General features: G+C 45.5%; 1 protein-coding gene across 1 annotated transcript in view; it reads left to right on the forward strand.

Annotated features, from left to right (window-relative positions):
* LOC110578184 (putative tetratricopeptide repeat protein 41) overlaps window positions 1–18362 on the forward strand; it is a 61220-nt gene extending 42858 nt beyond the window's left edge. Inside the window, exons 9-13 of the mRNA XM_044914716.1 lie at window positions 2625–2764; window positions 8638–8809; window positions 11920–12067; window positions 12623–12775; window positions 18218–18362. Of these exons, the coding sequence (XP_044770651.1) occupies window positions 2625–2764; window positions 8638–8809; window positions 11920–12067; window positions 12623–12775; window positions 18218–18362 (758 nt within the window). The remainder of the gene's footprint in view (window positions 1–2624; window positions 2765–8637; window positions 8810–11919; window positions 12068–12622; window positions 12776–18217) is intronic.
* Window positions 18363–19947: the final 1585 nt, after the last annotated feature.

Raw genomic sequence — 19947 nt, forward strand, 5'->3', positions numbered from 1 at the left:
GGACTACTTGCAGTCCCATTGGCTAGTGATTAATACGTTGGGCTGGCCATGGCCCGTCTTCCATGCACGTGGCTTGACAAGGGAGCCCGGTCAGGCATTTGTATTAAAAACAAAAAATGGAAAAACAAATTTGAAACCTAGTCGAATGGGTTCTAGTTCAGTTTGTTAGTATAAATCGCCACAGCTCGTTTACTGAAAACAAACATTTAAAATTTGGCTTACCTCAGGATGCCGCGCAGAAAAACGGGTGAAGGATAAACTGTCTAGACGTGGCCCCCTCCCCCCCCCAGCAGGACGGCCCTCTCATACTTCCGGGTGCCCCCACCCATGGCGGCAACGACGCTCCTCCTCGTGGCAAGCTGCGTGTGTTGGTGTAGCGTTGTCCACGTTGTACTAGAGCGAAATGGGTGTCAGGCTGTCACCATTCACACAGATTTTTAAAAAGAAACCTTTATCAAGGGAGCATCTGTGGACTGTTTTCAAAACTTTCTGAAGCCTGACTTGGAGCCAGCAGAGTAGGCTGTGGCCGTGGACTTCCGCACAACCATCAACACTGCCGTTCAAGAGATTGCAATTTACGGCCATTCCAAGTTGTAAATGCTAGTCTTTTTTTTTTTTTTTTCCTTCCCCAATAAAAAGCCCATTAACTTAAAAAAGATAAACATAATGTAGGATGATCCCAATTTTTTTTTTAAATTTATTTGAGAGAGAGAGAATGAGAGAGCACATGAGAGGGGGGAGGGTCAGAGGGAGAAGCAGGCTCCCAAGGAGCAGGGAGCCCGATGCGGGACTCGATCCAGGAACTCCAGGATCATGACCTGAGCCGAAGGCAGTCGCTTAACCAACTGAGCCACCCAGGCGCCTGGATGATCCCAATTTTATTTTTTTAAAAAAATGATTGTGGGTACATGCAAAAGATCAGAGATACATACGGCAATATGTGAATGCAGGTTATCTTCGAATGATGCAGTTATGAGTGGTTTTTATTTTTCTTTGTACTTTTCTATATTTTTCAATTTTTCTGTAGTGTACACATATTAGTTTTATCATGAGAAAAATTATTTCCTTGTCCGTTCAAACTACATGTTGGTGCTAAGTGAATGCACATGAGGAATGTGGTCAGTGGCAGGAAGGATTCATGAATGAAGTTTTGTTGGATCACATGAGATTGTTGAATTGAGTATTAAACATAGTGAATGGATATTGTCCATTCCAACCCGAGCCCTTGACAGGAATCTGGGCCCAAAAATACTTGTGGAATTTACAACTCCTCCCCCCCCGCCCCCTCTCCCCCAAGCAGGGGCCCATCCCTCAGCTCTTTGTCCAGACCACCCTCGGCCTGCCTGCTCTAAGCAGCTGCTTATAGTTCTTAGATTCCTTTGTTGCTTGGATTGACCCCTCAGTTCTTTTTTTTTTTTTAGATTTTATTTATTTATTTGAGAGAGAGCAAGAGAGCATAAGCAGGGACAGAGGCAGAGGGAGAGGGAGAAGCAGGCTCCCCGCTGAGCAGAGAGCCCAATGTGGGGCTCGATCCCAGGACCCCGAGATCATGACCTGAGCCGAAGGCAGATGCTTAACCGACTGTGCCACCCGGGCGCCCCGACCCCTCAGTTCTTACGCCCACCTTAGGTCCCTTTGCTTGGATGGCCGCTGTGGATGAGAGTCTTGGACTCTCTTTAGAGCTGTCTCTTCCTTGGCTCTCATTTAGTTTTTGCTCTTGGACCTGAAGCACTACAGCTATGGTTCAGAGCCTTTTGGCCTCTCTCCCATGCTGGGAGATACAGCCTCATCTGCTGTGCTTGGTGTTGAGAGCCTAGAATGCTGCCTGACAGACAGTAGATGCTCAATACATATTTATTCTGTGTACAAATGGTGATCCCTGGAAAAGCTGGCCGAAAGAAAGCAGGAGTGTAGTCAGTGTCTGGGTGGCCTACCGTAGGGGCAATGGAACAGACGAAGAACACGGGATGTGTTTGTGTCTAATACAGTAGATGCAATACTTTGAAATGAAACACTGGTCAAATGTAGAAGTTCAGATGCTGGAATGTTGGGGAAAAAATTTGGAAATGATGACTTTGCAGTACCATATATTTAATTGGGTCTTCAAGTTCAAAAATTTTATGTATTTTCATTTGTGTATGGGAGGGTGTAAAACACACACGCACACACGCACACATGCGCAGAGGCAAGGCATGTTCCTTATTTGGTTCTTTTCACATTTTACTCCTTCTGGTAAAGCCAGTAATTCAAGATAGTTGCAACAGAGGGCAGAATTGTGTAAGTAATTTAAACACCTTTTTATTCTTACCTGAAAATCACCCCCAAATACAAATTACAATAATATGTGGACTGTGCTATAGAAATGCTCCTTTGACTCTCTGGTTTTTAATATCTACATAGCAAGATTATTTAAAAGCATTCGAGTTATTTTTCATGTCATTGTTTGAAATACTTGGTAATGTATGTAAGTGCTAATAAAAGCAAAATGCTAATCCCTTGAGAGAGAAATACAGAAATGAGGATAATGTATTTATAACTCCTGTATCAAGATTAAGTGATGGGTACTCTTTGTTCCTTTCCAAATATGCTTTATTTAGGGTTATTTACCTTTCTTTTCAATCTAGTGCTGGAATGCAGGCTTTTTGAGGTTACCACCACTGACAAATGCCGATTAATTTTCTTTATTGCAAAACTTCTGAAGCTTATGGGCAAGACCAGAGAAGCAGAAGAGTTGTTCTTGAGTGTCGAGAATATGCTAGCGCAGGTAAAGTGGAAAATCACTTTAAATCCTTCAAATGCTATTCGTTTCATGTTAGATATTTTCAGATATCATTTACCTTTGTTCCTTTATAATTTCATCCACAAAGAGAGGAATTAATAATAAAACGAATAATTAATTATGTTAATCAGAGAGGAAGCTGACTTTAATCCATACCCCAAACTGTAGATGAATGCCAACGAGTAGTAGATAGATGGAGCCATTTTTGAAGGTATGAATACCAAGAGGTGCGATTTTTGAGGAAAAAAGGAATGTTGATAGAGCAAAAAAAAGGAGGGGCACCCGGGTGGCTCAGTCGGTTAAGTGTCTGTCTTCGGCTCAGGTCATGATCCCAGGGTCCTGGGATCGAGCCCCGCATCGGGCTCCCTGCTCGGCAGGAAGCCTGCTTCTCCCTCTCCCACTCCCCCTGCTTGTGTTCCCTCTCTCTCTGTGTCTCTCTCTGCCAAATAAATAAATAAGATCTTAAAAAAAAAAAAAAGCAAAAAAGGACTAGAGTAGTGGGTTGAAATGAACTAATAAAAGACAGGTTAAGGACTTGGTTATGGTTTTATGGTTATAATTTTCACAAAAATGTTGGGGAAGGTTGATTATCTTGTCTCTATATTGATTTACTTTTTCTGAAATATTAAGTTTTGGCTTTGTTGAATACAATGAAAGTTTTACTCATAATACATAACTATGTGTGTATGAGGACATTTAACTGGCCTTTTAAAAATTTATAAATTTTTACTGATTTCAGTAGCATTTGTAGATCAAGAATAGTATAACCCAAGACAAAGCTGTTTTTATTTTAAAACAAAGACCTTCACATTTTTATAAAACATGCCTCTGCTTCCATCAACACACACCTTTATAGAAAGAATTCTATTTAAAGAGATTAATAAGACTTAACATGGCAAGTCTCCTCATGGTGGAGACCATGCTTATTTACCAATTTTTGTGTCTTCCACGACATATTACAACCTACAGGTGCCTAATAAATGGATCAGTGAATCAATTTGAATTTGCAAATACTTCATGTCCTTAGAAAGCAGCACAGAGTAGTGAATAGAGTGTGGGATGTTTTCAGGCTGACCCAGATTTAAAGTGCTTTGGCACTCACTGCTGTGTGACCTTGGTGAGAATTTTAACCTCTCTGACTCTGTTGAGGATTCTCGTTTCTGTCTCAAGGGGTTGTTAACAGGGTCGAGTAAGAAAGTACACAAGGTACTTCGCACACTGTGTGGCCCACAGTGAGATCTTAAGAACTGGTAGCTATTTTGTTATTTCTGTCTGTGGCTTATAAAGTCCCTGAGGCCTAGGTTAGAAATAATAAGACAGCTCGATTTAAGCTATCTTGGCCACTCTTTCATCTTCCAGGGAGTGGAGTCCAGTGATTCTTTGCTCTCTTATTATGCTTGTGGAATTTCCCCCTGCGCCCCCCATTTTTTTTTTTCCATGAGGTCCAGATGTTCATCACTGACAGGTGTCTGTCTGGAGAGTACCAGTTATTTTATTAGGTAATCACTGAGTGCCTGGTTCCAGTCATTCACTTAGTCATTCACTCATTCATCCACTCGGCTGACACTCACTGAGGGCCTTGCCTAGCCTGAGCACTGTGCTGGGAGTTGGAATGGTAGCAGTGAGTGAGGCAGGCACAGTTCCTGCCCTCAGGGAGCTCCCCATCTAGCTGGAAGACATTGGCCAGATGCAGAACAGTGATGAAGCAGAGCCTGTCAGATACACGGTCACGGAAGGATAAGACAGCTTCATGGGAGGCATGCCAGAGCTTAGACATTCAAAGAAAATTTCCCTCTTCAGAGCACTCCTCTGGGAGGCATCAATCTTATGATTCTGCTCTCAAAATATTTTTGCAACAGTGCTTTGGGACTAGCCACCATGGAGACCGTTAAAAGAATTTTCTTTAGGCTCTGAAGGAACTTCCAAAAGAGCAGTTCTAAAACTATTTTGGCAATAACAACTTCTTCAAAAAAGATGCCTAACATTCTCAAGGGGAAGGAGCTTGTTATCTGGGATGAATGCGTTCTGTGTGTATGCACAGTTGTGTAATTTCTTCAGCTTAGGTCATTTAAGAATTTTAACGCAGTGGTTTTCAACTGGGAGGCAGTTTTGTCCCCCAAGGGGTACTTGGCAACACTGGAGCCATTTTGGGGTGTCACAACTTGGGGGGTGTTGCCCCTGGCATCAGGTGGGTAGAAGCAAGGTGTACTGCTTGCTACACACTCCGCATGGGTAGGACACCCCCTCCCTCCACGAGACACACACAGCACAGAGCTAGCCTGCCCCAAATGTCTGTGGTGCTCAGGTTGAGAAGCTGATTTAATTGGTACGTCTGTTAAAAAAGTAGGTCTCATAGCTCTCCCCACTCTAGTTTCATAGTCGGTGCGGCAGGCAGCTGGAAAACCAAAAAATACTTTTGTGAGGGGGCCTCTGGTTATGTGTCAGAAACTTACTTGTTAAATGTACAGAGCAGAGCTTTGGAGATAGGAGGTCTGGGTGGGACACCCTTGCTCTCCTCCTTGCTACCATGCGGGCTTGGGTGATTTATAGAACCCCAAGGAGCCTCAGTTTCCCCACCTGCAATAGAAGAGCAATAATCCCTATTTCGTAGCGTTTCTGTAAATATCCACTGAAGTCATGCCTAGCAAGTGCTTAGCTCAGTCAGTGGCCCATAGGTCATGGCTAGTGCAGACCGTGACCTAAGAATGAAACTCTGCTACACAATCACTGTGAAATATAAACATATTTACTGAGTGCCCACAAAGCTCCATGCTTGGATTGTGGGGTCTCTGCCCTCAAGAAGTGGATAGTCTGGAGTTAGAGGAGAATAAAAGACGTGTTTTGATAAGGAGGAAGCTTGACAACAGACCACTGCATTTGCCATGCCGATGAGTACTTCTGGCAACGCGGGCAGTGAGACTCAAGGGTAGCAGGACCCCAGTGGTTTGGTGGGGGCTCAGGAACTGTCCCCCTCCCTGAGGCTTCTGCCCCACTCAGTCTGACTGGAAATGTGGCCAGGACACGGGGAGGACTCAAGGAGACTCTGAGGACTTGAGTCTAGTTGACAGGCATGGAGAAATCCAGAGAGGAAGCTGATTTGGAGAGGAAATAATGAATTTTAAATGTTTCAACTACTGAGTTTGCAGTTGGGGAAAGATATCCAAGTGGAGTCTACAGCCAGCTGGAGGAAAGGTAGGGTTGGAAATCTGCAGAGAGACTTGGTGGGGAACATCTACTTACAGGTGAATGCTGAAACACACAGGGAAACAAGGCCTCTGAATGAGGATAGAAATTGGTTCCTAGGAAGTTATTTATACCTAAAAGGAGACAAGGAAAGAAGAGCTTGTGAAGGAGTAAGGGATTGAAGGAGGGTTGGGGGATCATAGTTTCCCCCAAACCAAGGAAGGAGTGCTGCTTAGGGGGCTGGACAAATGAAGACCAAAAGAAGGCCCCTAGGTCAGGTGAGTGGGGGTCAGAAGGAAGGGGGTGGATGTGGGAGAAACCGAACTGCAGGGCTTTAAGAGGCAAGTGTGTGATAGTGAAATGGAGAACAAGCACATATTGATACTAGTTTGAGAAGCTTGTCAGTAATAGGAGAAAGATGAAAAGTCAGGATATTATCAGCTTTGGGTGAGGTTTGATCCAGGATATGTACGTTTGTGTGGAGCAGGAAAGGAGCCAGGGACATGGGCAGATTGGAAATGCCAGTGGGAACTCTGTGTGGGGGACAGGACTCTGAGAGTTCAGGGAGGGGTGGGTCCTTGTAAAGGAGGTTGGGCTTCTTTTCCTCTGAGAAAGGCAGGAGGGAAGGAAATGGGTGAAAACACTGTTAACTTGAAGTTTAAAAGAAAAGGGTAAATGAAGTATACCAGACTGTAATTTCCCAAGATCTATTGCCCCTTTCATAGTAAGTAATGTGCCCCCCTCCTGAATATTTGGACCCACAAGTGATTGGAAAGAAGACTACGTTTCCCAGCTTTCCTTGGGGTTAGAGATGAGCACATGCCTGAGTTTGGGCTGGTGAGATTAAGTGGGAGAGATATGGATAACTTCTAAGAGGTTTTCATGAAGTGAAGAGTCTGATGATCTCCTATTCCTCCTTCCTGCTGGTTGGGTCGTGGATATGATGACTGGAGATGGAGCAGCCATTTTAGACCAAGAGGTGTCCTTGGGAATGGAGGTCAGGCAAGGTCAGGCAACAAGATAAAAGGAATCTGAGTCTCTGACACTGTGGTGTATCTATAGCTCCAGGCCACCCACTTCCTGACTTTTGCATGAGAGAGAAATCAAGTCACTATTAATTTGGGTTTTCTGTTACTTGCAGCCAGTCATGATCCGAACCAGTTTCTGAAGGCAGTCTCTCAGGGTTTGTCAATATAGTCAGCATGGAAGTGGAGGATAGGAGGAGTGAGCAGTAAGGATGAGATCTAGGATAGCCGTTGAGAAGGGGCACCTTTAAAGATCCATATGAGGGATGCATGAAAGAGCTGCAGGCCTATGGCCCAGGGATTCCTCACCACACCTGGCTGCCTCCAGGGCTGAGGAGATCCATATCTCTGAGTAGAGGTAAACTGTTTCCAAGACACCTATTGGAAAGCTCTTGCATCAAGCTGCAGAAGTTTAGTTGGCATGGGGGGAGCCCTTCCAGCAGGTGCAGAACAGAAAGAATTCACACCAAGCAGCCAGGCTCAGTCGGTCCTTCCCTGGGCTCACACCGTGGTATAGCAGGAAGTATTACAGAACCAACGAGGATGATGGTTCATTTGAATAGGGCCTCATTAGTTACCAAATGTACTCCAGACATATTCTTGTTAATGTTATGTTTCTTGAAATGAGATATTAGTAGTAAGATAATTCGTCTTTAATTCATTTCTTGCACTGGACATTTGAAAGATTATAACCAACTGATAGATTCTTAACATGTTGAAAAAGTTTGGGTAGAAGTGTGATTGATTGATTGATTGATTTAAAAGATTTATTTATTTATTTGAGAGAGAGAGAGAATGAGAGAGCACGTGAGAGGGGGGAGGGTCAGAGGGAGAAGCAGACCCCCTGCTGAGCAGGGAGTCCTATGCGGGACTTGATCCTGGGACTCCAGGGTCATGACCTGAGCTGAAGGCAGTCACTTAACCAACTGAGCCACCCAGGCGCCCCAGGAGTGATTTAAAGTAATGAAGTTTAAGTGCCCCTGAACTAAATAATGCTGAACCAGTAAAGGGAATTTACACTCAAGTCTCTAAGCAAAAATGTGTCAAGCGTAATGTTAACAGATGTCTGGTCACTCTTGAATTCAAGGCCCACATAGATAGTGTTTTTAGGTGTTCATTTGAATTCTAGATAATACCTCCCCTGGGACTTTAACATACAGAACACATTGTCATGTTATTCTTACCTTCAGAAATATTTATTTATTATTATTATTGTTAAAGATTTTATTTATTTATCTGAGAGCGAGAGCGCACAAGCTGGTGGCGGGGGGGAATTGCAGAGGGAGAGGGAGAAGCAGGCTCCCCGCTGAGCAGGCTCCCCGATGTCGGGCTGGATCCCTGGGCCCTGGGATCATGCCCTGAGCTGAAGGCAGATGCTTCACCCCAACTGAGCCACCCAGGTACCCCAAAAATATTTATTGCTGTAAGTTATAACAATCTCTTAAAACATATCCCCAGATTTATTTTTAGTTTATAATGTTTCCCAATAAATATCTCACATCATTTTATAAATATTTAAATTCCCTAAGAGAAGAAATGATATAAAGCATGCCACTCCGCACTTCCTTTTGCAAGTACATTATGAAATGGGCCTTTCTTGGGTGGGTGTCTGGATCCCCTCAGCAGTGCTGTCCTTTCTACTTTGTACAGAGTCAGTCCTTGACAGAGATGCTTCTCGAAGTACAGAACACTACTGGAGAACTCTACCTTGAAATAGGAATGACTCAGGAGGGCTTCCAATATTTCCAGAAAGCGTGGTCCAACCTGGTGGATTTTTCACCCAGCAACATGAAAGACAACCAGGACTTCGTGAAGCAGAAAGGTATGGCAGACAGGTGCAGAGGGGGTAACCATTGTGTTTCGGAGTTGGGCTCCTGGGCTAGTCCCAGCCACCAAGAAAGGGGGGCTGGGTGTGAGTTTTGTGGTGGGCACGTGAGGGGTGAACAGTAAACACTCCTCGTGTGACAGCCCAGCCGTTCACATGACTCCGAAGTTTAAATCTCACCTCTCTGTTCTGGGTTTAAATCTCACCTCTCCACTTACTGGCTCTTTGCCTTTAGACCTATGACTCAACCTTTCTGGGTCACATTTTTATAAGGGAGGGATGAAAGGAGTACCTGTTGTGCATCCTTGTGAGACTAGAAGTGTTCGTAGGAGACCATGGCGCACGCAGGATGGTGCCTGGCATGCAGTCCAGTGCTCACGGGAGCTCGCTCCTTTTATTCTCCGGTATTTGATGCCTGAGGCCCTGTGGTACCACTGGTAGAGCAGAGACGAAGAATGTTTACTGAATGAAGATATTAAGCATTTTTGACCCACTGATTTGCAGTCAGGCTAAACTAAAGGATTCTAGACTTATGCTGTATTTAAATGGCTGCGTTAATTTGCTCTTGTTGTATAACAAGCCAGCCCGAAAGGCAGCCATTCGAACAACAGCTACTTACTATTGCCCAGAGGCCTGTGGGTTGGCTGGGGGATTCCGCTGGTCCAGGGTGGGCTCGGCAGATTAAGGTTGGACTCGTGTCAGTGCCTGAGATCAGCTGGCCTACGAGGGCTTCCCTTAGCTGTCTGGTTGGTGACACGGGTGGCTGGGCCCCGCGTTCCTCATCCTCCAGGAGGATGCCCAGGGCCTGTTTGCTTGGCGGCTCGCAGGATTCCAAGAGAGGGGGAGCAGAAGCCTGTGTGGAGGCACAGACCTAGGATCAGACCTGGCACACACCCTCTTCTGCTGTATTCAGTTGGTCAAAGCGAGTCACCAGGCTTCATTCAAAGGGAGAGCACGAGACTCCACCTCTTGATGGGAGGAAGTGCGGAGTGGCATTGCCAAGGGGAATGGGGTACAGGTTGGCATGGGGGCTACTGCAGTTCCTGCAATCTACCACCATGCCTATAAGATCAAAGGTCACCTTGGGCAAGCTCTTTACCCTTGCTAGATCTCATGTGTAAGTCCATTTTTATAGTAATAATTCTCATTTGTTGAATGCTTATTATGTGTAAGGCACTTTATGCTCATGATCTTTTATCCTCAAATGTACCTCACGTGGTATGTGTTGCTACCTCCATTTTACAGACGAGGAAACTGAAGGTCAGACAGGTAGAATAACTTAAACTACTTTAGCTCTCACAGCCAGCAGGTCTGGAGCTAGGGGTCCCAGCTAGGCTGATCAGACCCTAAAGCCTGTCTGCAGTAACTCCTCACTGTACAGAATCTCTTCTAGTGTTGACATTTATGAAGCTATAGTCCTCAATATACAGAGTGTAGCTTCTGAGGCACCCTAATGCAGGCAGAGCTGGTCATAGGCATGTAGGACCTTGGTGAGCAGAGGAAACCAGGGTGGGAACCAGGTGCACTCAGGTGGGTTCCGAGACTGGCCTTCCAAAGCCGGCGGGGCAGTCTAAAGTGCAGAGCTCCTTGGAGTTGAGCAGACCTTGGCTTGGTGCAGACAAATGTGGCTCCCTGAGGAGTCCAAACCAGCTGGAGGGGTGGAGTCCTGCTGGCAGGGGATGCTTGGGGATAGACCAGTGTCCTTAGTGGCAACTTTGATGGGAATTCCCTGTAGTTCCAGTGTTCTGGGAGAGGGAGAAGCCTGGACAAGGGTCAGGCCGGGATTCAGGGCCCAAGCAAGCAGGTGAAGGGGGATGGGCTCGGATTCCAGGCTGGCTGGAGCTGACACATTCAAGAACTATTTCCTGAGCACCTACTGTGCACCAGGGTGCTCTGCTGGACAGGACAGTCACCAACTCTGTCTTCTAAAGGAGGTGACACATAACACACAATAATTGCAGGTTGGAATAAATGCAATGAAAGACACAAACGACATGCAGGTAGAGCGTAGGCAGGTGGAGGGTCCCCTTCTGAAAGGTCCACAGGCCTCTTTGGTTGAGACATATGGTCCTGGCAGAGGGAACAGCCTGTGCGGGGCCCTGAGGTGGGAGGGTCTTGGCCTGTGTTGGCAATGGAAAGAGCCTCCCTGAGCAAAGGGCAGGAGGCAGCTGGGTCCAAATTGTGTAGGGCCTTGGGCAGAAATTTGGATTTTATTCTCCACGAGGGGAAGCTATTACGTGGAGTTAGAGTAGGCCTGACATCGTTTGATTTCTATTTTGAGATTACTTTTTTTGCCTGGATTGCATGGTGGGTAAGAGGGGACACAGGGAGATCAAGTTCATGGCTGTCCCATCTGATGCCCAAGTGTAAGATGTGAGGCCCTGGATGGAGGTGGGGTGGAGTGCAGTGGGCACAGGGCAGTGAATGAGATACCACCGATGATGGGAAAGAGGCTTCTTGGCAGTGTAGTGGTAATCCTTTATACTTACAACTGAATTCCATAGTGCAGGAAGTTAAATCTGCTTTTCTTTCCTGCTACCAGTGCTGTTCTAATACCTTCTGGGAACACTGGTATGGCTTTTTCTCTTCCTAACAGATTATGGCTTAGAAAACATTTTTCAGCATTTTAGGAGTCTATATTAGCGTCAGAATATATAACTCTCAATAAAGGAACAAAATGGTGGGGCCTTTGCAGCAGGTACATTCCCAAGGCGGTATGTATCTAGGGATAGCTCATTACTTATGAATTATTTCTTATTGCAAGACTGGCTGCCTTCGGTAGGACTTGGTCACCACAGTGACGGCTGGTTTTACCACATCCATATTCTTACTTAATTTCTGATCTATTTATTTGCAGAACAGTCTCAGAATTCAGTTTCAATCCATTGTCTTAGCTCTTTGGCCTTGCAACGGCTGTCCACACACAATCATTGTATGAAAACCAGTCCCCATGCAATGTAGGCCAGTCATTGATTTATTAAGAAAAAACCTGGTTATTGTCGGTGATGAAGCAATGATATTAAGTGCTCTGCCTATTGACATCTTAACTCTTTTGTGGAACAAAAACCTTAAGCATCATCTTCTTTGCCAAAATGTATTCCCTGCAGGCAGAGTGCTGAACAACCTGGCAAAGTCAGCAACTGAGAAGTACTTAAAAGAAAATCACATTTTGGAGTGTGCTGCTGAAATTTCCAGCTTATTGGACAACAGCCCCCGTGATCAGGCTACCATGAAATACACCGAAGGTGTTCTGATGTAAACATCTTTTTTTCTTGAAAAATTATTGTTTTCTGTACTAGCTTTTATTGTTAACATCGATGTTCTAACCCACACTTGTTAATTCATTTCCCACCTAACTGATTGGGTGAAGAAATGCCGAATGTTAGCACTTCCATCTCTGCTTCAGTGGTTCTCAACCAGGGGTGATTCTGCCCCTCAGCGGACCTTGGGCAATGTCTGGAGGCATTTTCGGTTGTCATGACTGGAGAGGTTGATATTGACATCTAGTGGGTAGAGTCCAGGATGATGCTAGACGTGAGGTAGTACACAGGACGGCCCCACAACATACTACCAGCCCAGATGTCAACTGTGTTGGGGTGGAGAAATAGTGCCTAGTTTCTTATAAAGATATTCACATGTCTTCTTATATATCGCTTTGAAGGTCTTGAATCTCTACCGTTATAAACTGCTCTGATGTTCTGTATCTTCCTATATAAAACAAAGGATGTTTATAAGAATTACTTTTGATAGCACAATGAAGTAGCCAACATTATCATGCCCAGTAAATACACACATGCCTTTTATTTTCAGGTTTGTTGCTGGAAACACTTCTCTTGCAAGAATGAGATTTCAAGAATGCTTAACTATCAGGAGAAGTTTATTTGGTGAGAAAAACATCCTAGTTGGAGAAATTATGGAATTTTTAGCAGATTTACTATTTTTTCTACCAGGAGACAGTGAAAGGCAAGTTTTGTTTTTTTTTTACAATTTTATTATGTTATGTTAGTCACCATACAATACATCATTAGTCTTTGACGTGGTGATCCACGATCCATTGTTTTCTTGTAACAGCCAGTGCTCCATGTAGTACGTGCCCTCCTTAATACCCATCACCGGGCTAACCAATCCCCCCTCCCCCCTCCCCTCTAAAACCCTCAGTTTGTTTCTCAGAGTCCATCGTCTCTCATGGTTCATCTCTCCAAGTTTTTAAAAAAAGATTTTAAAAAATTATTTGAGAGAGAGAGAGAGAGCAAGCATGAGTGGGGTGCAGAGGGGCAGAGGGAGAGAGAGAGAGTCTTGAGCACAACCCTGACATCTTAACCTGAGTCAAATCCAAGAGTCAGATGCTCAACTGACTGAGCCACCCAGGCACTCCAAGGCAAATTTTTATAAAATATTTCAAATAGCGTGTCTTCTTCCCCTCCCCCAAAACGCCAGTGGCAGGGAGATCTGGGGTTGAGCCACCAGGGGTGTCTCACTTCTTTGGTTGTAGCCTTGTTCAGAGACCTGAGGGGCTCACCATGCCTGAGAGTTGTGTCCCTGTCTATTTGTCAGGACACTGACAAAGTATTTGTATTTGAAAGGAGCTCTTAGCCCACAAACTGCGTAGAGGTTTCGGCAGTAGGAAAAGTACAAAGGAATATGATGTTGTGTTTCTCTGCATCGCTCCCAGGCCTTGTGAGGAAGATGGACAACCGACCCTTGAACCACACAGGTTTGCACTGCATGGGCCCACTTATATATGGCCTTGTTTCCATAAATACGGCACAGGACTATACGTGCATTTTTATCTTTCATATGATTTCCTTCATAACATTTTCTTTTCCCTAGCTTACTTTATTGTAAGAGTACAGTATATAACCCAGAGCATACAGATCTCTGCTAATCCACTGCCTGGGTTATCAGTAATCCTTTCAGTCAACAGTAGGTTATTAGTAGTTAAGTTTTGGGGGAGTCAAAAGATACTGGATTTTCAACTGCACAGGAGTTGGTGCCCCAATGCCCGCATTGTTCAAAGGTCAGCTGTGTTCACTTCCTGAGTCTGTGCAGGTCTCAGCTCCATTGTCTGTGGGGCCACATCCATCGGTCTGCCTCCTGCAACCCCAGGCCAGAGCCTACAGTGTCTCAGACTTTCTCTCTCTGCTTTCCTGCTAACTCTTCTCTCCCGGCCAGGAAGTCAGGGGCTCTCCTCAGCTCCCCGCAACCAAGGCCTTGTTAAAGCTGTTAAAGAGAAAATTACCCATAATGATGTAAGCAGGCCAGGGCCAGGGACCCAGAGGGGGGTCTTGCGGGACCAGCCAAGAGGGTCCTTGGCTTCAGGCAGGATGGAAATCAACTGTGAGCCAGCAGGAGGTGAAAGCAGAGTTTATTGAAGATATATAGAAAGTGAGAGGTGTGTGTGTGTTGAGGGGAGATACAGAAGGAACATCCAGGAGACTCGGAAAGGAAAGATCATGAGTCTCGTTTCTGCTTGGAGTCTGGGGGTTTTTACTGAGAGTGGTGGTCTGGTGTACATGTCCCCTTAGGCATCCAGGAACCAGTTAGAACCAAGACGAGGGCCCAGGTGTTATTCCTTGGAGCCAGGGGGCCTTGGCATTAAGATGTTTGGTACTGGTGGTCTGGAGTACGCGTATAATGGCTTCGTCCAGTCATTTCTCACCTGGTCCTTTTTTAGATGTTATCTGTTCTAGAGAAATCATTAATTACTTGTCCCTTACAAGGACATATGTTGTTTGCATTACGAGGCATATATAGAGTGGGGTGGGGGTGCAAGTCCTAGCAAGAGTAGAAGCCAGAAAAAAGCAAAGGAGAAAGCAACTTTTTCTCTCATGGGGTCCCTTCACTTTCTCTGTCTCAGTAACACTTGTTAAAGAAAGGTAAGGTGGACTTCACTCAGGTCCTGCAGCAGGGTTTTGCAGAGGGGAAGAGAGATTGAACCCAACCCCAAATACAAAGAGAAGCTGGGCAGAGGGGTGTCGGTGGATGGAAAATTCCCGAGAGGAAGCGTTGTGGGGAGGGGATTCTGGCTCAATGGACTTCACAGGATTCTTGCTGAAGGCAGGCCAGGGGGATCAGACCTCACCTGATATGACAGGGGAAGGAGGAACCCAGTCTTATATTGAGGGCGATCAGACATCAGGGGTGGGGGAGTCTCCTTAAACTAACTTAGCAGGAGTCTTGCTAAAATTGGACAATGCTCAGATGAACACAGAAGTCTAAAAGTTGAGGCCTACTTGAGAAAGAGTGAGAAGAGCCTGAGCAGAGTTTGGTCAAGGAGAGATTCTTTGTCGGTTTGTGTTTAAGAGAGGGTTGTAGGCATGAGAGACGATGGACCCTGAAAAACAAGCTGAGGGTTCTAGAGGGGAGGGGGGTGGGAGGATGGGCTAGCCTGGTGATGGGTATTAAGGAGGGCACGTTCTGCATGGAGCACTGGGTGTTAAGCACAATCATGGAACACTGCATCAAAAACTAATGATGTAATGTATGGGGATTAACATAAGAATAAAAAAATTAAAAAAAAAAAAAAGAGAGGGTTGTAGGTATTATCCGTGGATGCCATCAGTGTTAGCATCTGCAGGGTCCGACCACTTCTCTCGACAGGTTGGTAGAGAGAAGGGTCTTTGTGAGTCCAGAGAGACAGATGCACCTCCCCCTTCCTTTGGCTCCAGCTCATACCCTTTCCTAGCCCCGTCAGCCGACTGAAAGGCAGGGGACGCTCTAGGTTAAATTATGAAGTTGTGAAGTTTTGTTTTAGTAGTTTCTGTCCCTCTGCTCTCTGTTCCCTGTCTTGCTTTTCATTTTCGGCTTTCCACTTGCCCTCTTACCTCTCCCCAGGAAGGGGACTTCTTCCTGCATGCGTTTGCTCCCAGGAGAAATGTGATGTTGCTAATTTCTTTCTTTTTTTTTTTTTAAAGATTTTATTTATTTATTTGACAGAGAGATAGAGAGCACAAGTAGGCAGAGAGGCAGGCAGAGGGAGAGGGAGAAGCAGGCTCTCCGCTGAACAGGGAGCCCGATGTGGGGCTCGATCCCAGGATCCTGGGATCATGACCTGAGCCGAAGGCAGCCGTTTAACCGACTGAGCCACCCAGGCGCCCCAGTGATGTTGCTAATTTCTAACACTTAAGTGCAAATCCGTATTTAGCCTTTCTAAGAGTATTTACCTATAAAAAAAGTAGCCCAAATAAGGGAGTGTGTAAGGGTAAAATTACAGGTACTATATAGTAGTGGGGACATGGTGGGCTCTGGGGTCTGAGTGCCTGGGTTCAAATTAGTAACAGCGAGAACTTAACATCTTGGTGTCTCATTCATTTCTTCATTGGTAAAATGAAAGTGGGGATAGTATCTTGCTCACAGGATGGTTGTGAGGACTAAGGGTTCCTGTATGTAAAGTGCTTAGCAGAATGCCTGACACATACCAAAAGAGTTCATTAAATTGAGTTCTTAGTATCACTATTTTGCTCCCCACCAGATAATTTTTTAGACACTGGATACCAGATAAGCCTCCTTCTGTTCCTCTTAAGACCAGCACGGTGAACAGAGACAGGACTTCTCTTTACAGAAGCAAAAAGTGTGACACTAGAACCATTGCCTCGTGAAAGAAAAATCTAAACACGTAGCATACTGTCTGAGTCATCTTGGCTGCCCGGCTGCCCCACCGCAAATCCAGAGCTGGTGGGGTGTGAATCACAGACGCTTAGTATTGCTCGTCCATTCCATAGGGATGGCCTCTGTGGCGGACGACCTGAGCCCTCACTGGCAATGGTCAACCTTCTGAAACAATGGAAGGCCTTTCTCCTTAGGTGACCACATCTTTCTTAACATTAGTTAAGACCAGGAGATATTTTGCTGTGCAACTTGACTCACCTCTCACACAGGTGTAGACCCTTTGTCCTGGTGGCCAGGGGCCCTTGTGACAGCTCTCACACACTACAGAAATGATCCGTGGGATCCTGAGGGCCTTGTAGCTTGGGGATGGGGAGGGCTGGATAAATGAGGTCAAATTAAAAAAAAAAAACAAAAAACAGGACGGAGAGGAATGAATAAACTGATTAAGAGAAACAGTAGTATGTTCTCAGTAAAATAAATGCCATCTACTCTTTCAGTAAAATAAATGCCATCTACTCTTTCTTGACTTTGTATCCATTCATCAGCCACCGCTTCAAGCTCAAGTTTCTTCCTCCCTTCCCATTTACTGTCATTTAACTTCTACCTCTACCCAGCTCCATTTTGTCTACTCCAGCGAAAGTCATCAGGAACATGTTAAATGTGTCCCTTTGTACTTTTTGATCTTGTTGGGCTTCTCCTGCTAAAGTCCCGAAACAACCCTCTCCTGGTTCCTGAGATACCCTCCCTCCTGACTCTCTATTCTGATGATCGCTGCTCAGTTTCTTTTGTGGGTTTCCTCTCTCTCTCTCCTTCCCTCTCTGACTCTTGTCCAAATGGTGGCACTGTCTTGGGTTCGGTTCATGGATGCTGTGCTTGGATCTGGTCTCAGTCTTAGCACCTCAACCTTACCTGTGTGAGGGCTTCAGCATGACGTGCTGGCTTCTCGTCTCCATGGCCTTCTCAGTCCTCCATCATCTACTGGATGTCTCCACTTGAGTATTTGGGCATTTCCAAGTCCACGTTCTCAAGACCGAGCACATCCACCCCCTCTTCCTGATGAAATGCATTTTCTCCCGTTTCACCCAGTGTGGACGCCATGGCGTCATCTTAATTGTATTTATATCAGTCACTATGCTAAAGACATTACGTGCATTTTTCTCATTGAATCCTCCAAACAATTTGTTATTCTCATTTTGAATGTGAGAAAACTGAGGTTCAGGAGATTAGAATGCTCGCCCAGCTTTTAGGTGGTAGAGCTGGGATCAGCGCCCAGGGAGTCTGATTGCAGAGCGTCTCTGCCTCACTAACGGCTACCAAGCCCGCCTGACCTGAGAGCTCAGGCTCCTAACCACGTCACTCTACTGCGAGCACAGCGATAACCCAGCGATCCCAGCACTGGGCCCACAGCATTCAATGTGGCGCGCAGCCTCGGCAGGTCTGTCTCATCCGGGCCCACGGCATCCGCTCAGAACCTCATGCTTCCGTGGACTAACTCGCCTCAGTTTCCCCTCCACACTTCCAGGCAGGCGAATTTTCTAACGTGCACGTTGGATCACATCATTCTCATAATGAAAACTCCTCACTGTTAAAGTCCAAAACCCTTAGGTTCGCAGGCAGTGCCCTTCATGAGTGGCTGGTCCTTTGTTTCACTCTTCAGCCTCTGCTCCAACCTTGGGAAGTTCTCTGAGGGCAAGGATTAGTCTTACTCATCCTTGAGCCCCAGCCCTGAATGTTTGTTGAATGAATGAATGCAGTGCTTCTTGGATGCAAAACTTTAATTAAATTTCTCTTTTCCAGATTCCAAAAGAAGCAAGCAATTGAATATTATAAACAAGTGATACAAATAAAGGAAAATGCGGGGACTTTCACCAACTCCTCACTCGTCAGGAAGCAGCTGAGCATTAGCCTCAGTGATACCTTGTGTAAATTAGGTAATTGCTGATGTGTTTCTATTAGAAGCGGGTGACTTTTCCCTTTGACCTGCATACTTTGCTTATTTTTAAAATGTCTTTATTTTTGAAGCAGACAACTCCTGTTCCACAGACTTTCAACTTTTTTTTTTTTTAAATTTATTTATTTGACAGGGAGTGACACAGTGAGAGAGGGAACAAGCAGGGGGATTGGGAGAGGGAGAAGCAGGCTTCCCGCCGAACAGGGAGCCCGATGCGGGGCTTGATCCCAGGACTCTGGGATCATGACCTGAGCCGAAAGCAGACACTTAACGACTGAGCCTCCCAGGTGCCCTGACTTTCAACTTTGTAAGCTACTTGTTTACCTTCCCTTATTAGGAACATGTCTTAGTCTGCTTGGGCTGCTAGAACAGAATGCCATAGACTGGCAGGCCTGAACAGCAGAGATGTATTTCTCAAAGTTCTGGAGGCTGGGAAGTCTAAGATCAAGGTGCCAGTAGACTCGGTGTCTGGGGAGAGCCTGCGTCCTGGTCCACAGACAGCTCTTTTCTCCTTGTGTCCTCACATGGTGGAAGGAAGGGCACCTCTTTTATGAGGGCGCTAATCCCATTCATGAGGGGTTCACCCACATGACCTGATCACCTCCCAAGGGCCTCATCTCCAAATACCGTCATTTGGGGGTTAGGACTTCAACATAAGAATTTTGGGAGGGGGGACAGAAACAGTCCATAACAGAAAGAGATCCTCTTTTCTTTTTTCAAGATTTTATTTATTTATTTGAGAGAGAGACAGAGCACAACAGGGGGAGTGGCAGGTAGAGGGAAAAGCAGACTCCCCGCTGAGCAAGGAGCCTGATGGGCCTCCATCCTAGGACCCTGGGATCATGACCTGAGCCGAAGGCAGATGCTTAACCTACTGAGCCACTCAGGGGCCCCAGAAAGAGATCTTCTGGAGGTCTTTCCATCTCATCTCTCACTCTTTTGTTGGCGGGGCATGATGCCCAACCACAGCCCTCTCCTGTCAGGATAGGTTTCCTTCTTCCTTCCGATTCTGTTTAAATCACTGTTTGTATAGGAATAGCCTGTTCACACTTATTCCTGTGACACTAAAGTTAACAGGTGACTGAAAATCACAAATGGACCCACCTTTGATTTTACATATAGAATGTAAGACTCAGTGCCTCAGACCTGGCTCAGAGATTGGAAGGCACTTTCTGATTTAAGATAAAAATTAAAAACCTAAATGAAATGGAAGTTAAAAATTGAAAAAAAATTGGTCTTAAACCTAAGAGGGTCGGGGTTGGGTACCTTAACTCCTCTTGCTACTTGTTGTTTCAATTATTTCTGTTTTGCTTCTCTTCATGGGACAAGTTCCCATCCTTTCTTTGAGTTTCTTCCACCAGAATGTTCTTATTGCCTGTGGTTTGTAGTGAATGCTGTTTCTTCCTCACTGGCACTACCGTTACTGAACCTAAAGTCAGTTTCGTCTGTCTCATGCCCAGTTAGCCAATCTAAGCCACCTGGTTAGAAGCAGCAAAAGCTTTTTTATCAGAAGCGCAGCCCGATGGGAAGGCAAGGGATCCGTCTTGAACCTGCCTTGTCTTTGTTGAGCGTACGG

This window comes from Neomonachus schauinslandi, chromosome 5 (genome assembly GCF_002201575.2).
Source record: "Neomonachus schauinslandi chromosome 5, ASM220157v2, whole genome shotgun sequence".
Classification (NCBI taxonomy): Eukaryota; Metazoa; Chordata; class Mammalia; order Carnivora; family Phocidae; genus Neomonachus; species Neomonachus schauinslandi.